This window comes from Oncorhynchus nerka, linkage group LG22 (genome assembly GCF_034236695.1).
Source record: "Oncorhynchus nerka isolate Pitt River linkage group LG22, Oner_Uvic_2.0, whole genome shotgun sequence".
In the NCBI taxonomy this organism is placed as follows: Eukaryota; Metazoa; Chordata; class Actinopteri; order Salmoniformes; family Salmonidae; genus Oncorhynchus; species Oncorhynchus nerka.
The window spans coordinates 96829032-96833744 of record NC_088417.1 but is presented as its reverse complement, the minus strand read 5'-3'; the positions used below and the strand labels follow the sequence as shown (position 1 = coordinate 96833744).

The following is a 4713-nucleotide window of genomic DNA, read 5'->3' as shown; positions in this document are numbered from 1 at the left end:
CACAAGGTGAAAATTGTTTAATTATCAGAACACTACTTATTTGGTATTATGTAAAGGGCTTATTCTACATGGACCAGTTACATTTGGAAGTTATCAAAACGGTTCATAATATCTACATAAATTCAACAATTGCATTCTCATATTACGATGTAGGCTACCAATTTATTGAAAGCTTCCACCTGCGTCTCGCCATAATCTACCTGTAATTCAGCTCAACCCACAGGAAGTTTAAGTGGGGGGAAACTGCTGTTGGGCAAGGTTTTAACAGATGGCACAGCTTGGTGATGAGGACACACCCAAGAACCCACCTACATCAAACCACACCCAAGCCAACTCACGCTTGGCTTCAGTCATGACCAACGTTCCCTTTGTTTTCAAAACTGAGCAAATTTCACATCTCCTGAGTTGCAATTTTTTTTTGTATATTCTGGCTCACGTTTAGTGTGAAGAGAGTCTGTACCCACTTTAAGTTAGCCTACATGGCCACTTAAAACTACGTGATCATAATAGGCCTTTAACATGGAAATAGCTGTTCTATCATTCAGCCTACAGTAGCAGAAAATGTGTTTTGCTCTATGTAGGTAAACAATCCATGAGACTTGTAATAACTGGTTAATGAAAACATGCAGGGTTTGACACGTATCCTTCAGACAAGGTGACTGAAAAAAAAGCAACCACTTTACAAAATGAAATGCATTATTCCCATACCATTAGCGGATCAGACATGTTAACCTCTGCCAAATTGGGTACTTCAATAAGCTAAGTCTCAAAATACAACACTGGCACTTTAAAACGGACTAGAAATTAGCTATAACTGAGCTGATAACTCGAACTAGTGTAAAGAATTGCTATTATGCAGGAGACCAACCTACTGCTAAATACATGGCTATTGCATTGTTATAACTGAGACAACACATAGCAACGTATTTTCACAGTAAAGCCTGTGGGGTCCCCTACAGGATAGCTCCCACATTACACACATAATCTCCCTTTTAACCGAACACTGTGTGCCCGAAGAAGATTCTACGATGACGGACAGACAACTGAGCCAATGGCGGAAGACTACAGACTACAACCAGCTGAACCAATCCGGAGATCCGATCTTCCTAGAGTCAACCTACTTTCTGTGACGTATATAAGGGCTGTGCTGACTGTTTACGCCCTCTCTGCCTGCTGTTCCACACGAACTAACGGAAGAGCCGTAATTACGCTGTACTAGATATTTTCACTCTGAATAAACTGTTACTTGTCATAAAATTTACCACTTAGTCTGAATCGATCCTTGACCGGCTCACCCATCTACATATCCAATTTCTAACAGAAATGGTAGCAGAGGATGGTTAACTAACGGTCCAATCGAAGTGAGCAGATTGGGTGTGATTGAGGGGGTGAGCTCGTGGAAAGGAAGATTCGAGAAGGACGGTGATGACACTAGCGAAGAATTTAAACAAATGTGCACAGGTGGCTACATGCAGCTGTCGATTTGATCTGAAACCAAGCACATTACGTACGACCGCTTAAGCTTTAAAAATCAGTCCACTTCAAAGTTAATGGTACAGAGCCATAATGGCAATTTGCGTATAGGCCTACTGCAGCTCAGTTTACTGAGTGCGCTGGACTGTAAGAGTACTGCAGGAGTCACGCAATAGAATCCTACACCAATGCCTTCAAGTTTGTACACCAAGTCTGCCAAGGTTAATTTTGTGTCGGTATGTTACATTGACAATTCCCACAGCAGAGAAAAACATTGCGAGTGGAGGTTTTTTTAAAGGAGGGAAACTAGAAAGTTTAGTAGAGTGCAGTCTCGTGCGTGCTGATATTTATCAGTGTCGGCAGTCTGAGGGGAGCTGCATGCCTGCGCACAGCTTGAAGGGAACATTTGTTATGACCACTAGCATGATCAGCAAGGCAAAAAATAGCACCAATCAGCATCTCCCACAAAAACTTAACTAACCCATCATGTGACCCTTACACCTAGTTACAACCAGATGCCAACCAAGCCATCTTTAAAAAAAAAAAAAACTAAATGACACAGCGATGTATGAAAAGTACAACTCAAAACATTTGTTGTTTTTATTAGACGTTACTGTAGACCAAAAAGGACTGTCAAACAGGATTTAGTATTCATCATCCTCACAGGCATCCCCAGAGTCTGCCCCCACCTCCTCATAGTCCTTCTCCAGAGCAGCCATGTCCTCTCTGGCCTCAGAAAACTCCCCCTCCTCCATGCCCTCACCCACGTACCAGTGCACGAAGGCTCTCTTGGCATACATCAGGTCAAACTTGTGGTCCAGACGACTCCAAGCCTCAGCGATGGCTGTGGTGTTACTCAGCATACACACAGCCCTCTGGACCTTGGCCTGGTCTCCTCCAGGAACCGCCGTAGGGGGCTGGTAGTTGATCCCCACCTTGAACCCAGTGGGACACCAATCTACAAACTGGATGCTGCGCCGGGTCTTGATGCTGGCGATGGCTGCGTTGACATCTTTGGGAACCACATCGCCGCGGTACAGCAAGCAGCAGGCCATGTACTTGCCGCGTCTGGGATCACACTTCACCATCTGGTTAGCCGGCTCAAAGCAGGCGTTGGTGATCTCGGGGACAGAGAGCTGCTCGTGGTAGGCCTTTTCTACTGAGATGATGGGGGCATAGGTGACCAGGGGAAAGTGGATACGGGGGTAAGGCACAAGGTTGGTCTGGAACTCTGTCAGGTCTACGTTGAGAGCTCCATCGAAGCGCAGGGAGGCTGTGATGGAGGAGACAATCTGGGCGATGAGGCGGTTCAGGTTGGTGTAAGATGGCCGCTCCACTCCCAGGTTACGCTTGCAGATGTCAAAGATGGCCTCGTTGTCCACCATGAAAGAGCAGTCAGAGTGCTCCAGGGTGGTATGGGTGGTCAGGATGGAGTTGTAGGGCTCCACCACTGCCGTGGACACCTGGGGAGCAGGGTAGACTGAGAATTCTAGTTTGGACTTCTTGCCGTAATCCACAGACAGGCGTTCCATCAACAGGGCCCCAAAACCAGAGCCGGTCCCTCCGCCAAAACTATGGAAGATGAGGAACCCTTGTAGTCCAGTGCATTGGTCAGCCTGATGACAGAAGACATGGGATCATTAGTAATTCACCCAATGTTGGAGCTTTGAAAGATTTTCAACTAAACATTCAGCAGTAAAATAATGAAGTTAACCAAGCTAACCAGTCAATGATATCAAGTTAAATGATCTAAACTGGATAGTAAACAGCAGTGGCCCTTTAAACATTCAGCAACGCACCATTTTACGCATCCTGTCCATGACAGAGTCCACAATCTCCTTGCCGATGGTGTAATGGCCACGAGCGTAGTTATTGGCAGCGTCTTCCTTGCCACTGATGAGTTGTTCAGGGTGATAAAGCTGACGGTAGTGGCCATTCCTGATCTCATCTACAACAAATCATGGACATAGATATGAACACAATATAAGAAGGCAATGTTATACCACACAGGACAGAACAGCATCAAAGGCTACAAACACTGAATCATTACAAAATGCATACCATGAACTGTTTGCCAATTTGGGGCAGACAGAGCCTGCTCCCAGATCTGTTTGTGCAGTCTTCAAAACTCTTTAAGGTCATTCAATGACAATGAACGTAGGTGTAAGCAAAACCACAAAACAGATCTGAGACCAGGTTAAGGCAGACCACGACTACATGCAGCTTCCTCTTCCTCACCCACAACAGTAGGCTCCAGATCTAAGAAGATGGCCCTGGGAACATATTTCCCAGCCCCAGTCTCACTGAAGAAGGTGCCAAACGATGAGTCAGTCAATTGAGGAGCAGTGTTCTCATGGATGGTCCCATCTGGCTGGAAACCATGCTCCAGACAATACAACTCCCAGCATGCATTGCCCATCTGGACTCCTGCTTGGCCGATGTGGACAGAAATGCACTCCCTCTGTCAAATTTAAAAAAATACACTCCTTAGGCCAACAATAATCATTTTGAAAAGTCAGAGAATGGTGTGAACTGTTATGAAGTTGAGGGATTGAGAGCCCAGTCTCTGGAGAGCAGAAATCATAGTCCCAATACAACACAAGCCTGGGAGGAGAAGGAACATTGGCTGCCAACACCCATTTTGATCCAACTCCTTGTCTACTTAAATGTAGCTTCTACAGTAACTGTTTAGAGTATAGGGGGGTGGGTACAATTCCAAAGAAAAACCCAATCAGCTAATGAAAACATACTTACCATTTTCTTTGCAGTCCTGGGATAGGTGTTTTTGAGGAGTTAAAGCTGTTAAACAGTTTCACACATAGTTAATGTAGGTCCAAAGGTTTACCTACATTTTCCAACTTAACTTAGACCTTAACTTAACTTAACTTAACCAACACACTCACCTTTGAACACATTCACTGTCAAGTTCTCTCCTGTGATCAGTTTATATAGCATCAGGTATAGTAGGTGTGGCTTTCAATTGACCTTTGAAAGGGGAAGTGTCTGTTTTTTTTATAACGATCTCGGCCTAGTAGCTTTCAAATCATTCTAAAATGTAGAAATTACAATGTTGTGTTGCATTGTTGTCAGGGTTTTTAAATGAAGCAATAAATACACTTTGTCGTCATGTTAACAGAACATGATGAAACTATAGAACCAATCAAACATTTTTTCTCCACGGACCCAATTTACTGTGAACAGGAGCGATGATCCTGTAATATTGACAAGATAGCCGAGTTA

The 4713-nt window shown here is 44.4% G+C and overlaps 1 protein-coding gene across 2 annotated transcripts; it reads right to left on the bottom strand.

The window, feature by feature from the left end:
- Positions 1-2040: 2040 nt before the first annotated feature.
- Positions 2041-4395, bottom strand: LOC115106037 (tubulin alpha chain-like). 2 transcript variants are annotated; one of them, XM_065007625.1, is made up of 5 exons: positions 4377-4395; positions 4228-4272; positions 3712-3934; positions 3273-3421; positions 2041-3089 (listed from the first exon to the last, which is right to left on the bottom strand). In XM_065007625.1, exons 2-5 carry the CDS (start codon positions 4228-4230, stop codon positions 2118-2120), a joined length of 1347 nt encoding a protein of 448 aa, XP_064863697.1. In that variant the 5' UTR covers positions 4231-4272; positions 4377-4395; the 3' UTR covers positions 2041-2117. The 2 variants fall into 2 exon arrangements, with proteins under 2 accessions (XP_064863697.1, XP_029484494.1); XM_029628634.2 differs by lacking the exon at positions 4377-4395 and having other exon boundaries at positions 4228-4348.
- Positions 4396-4713: the final 318 nt, after the last annotated feature.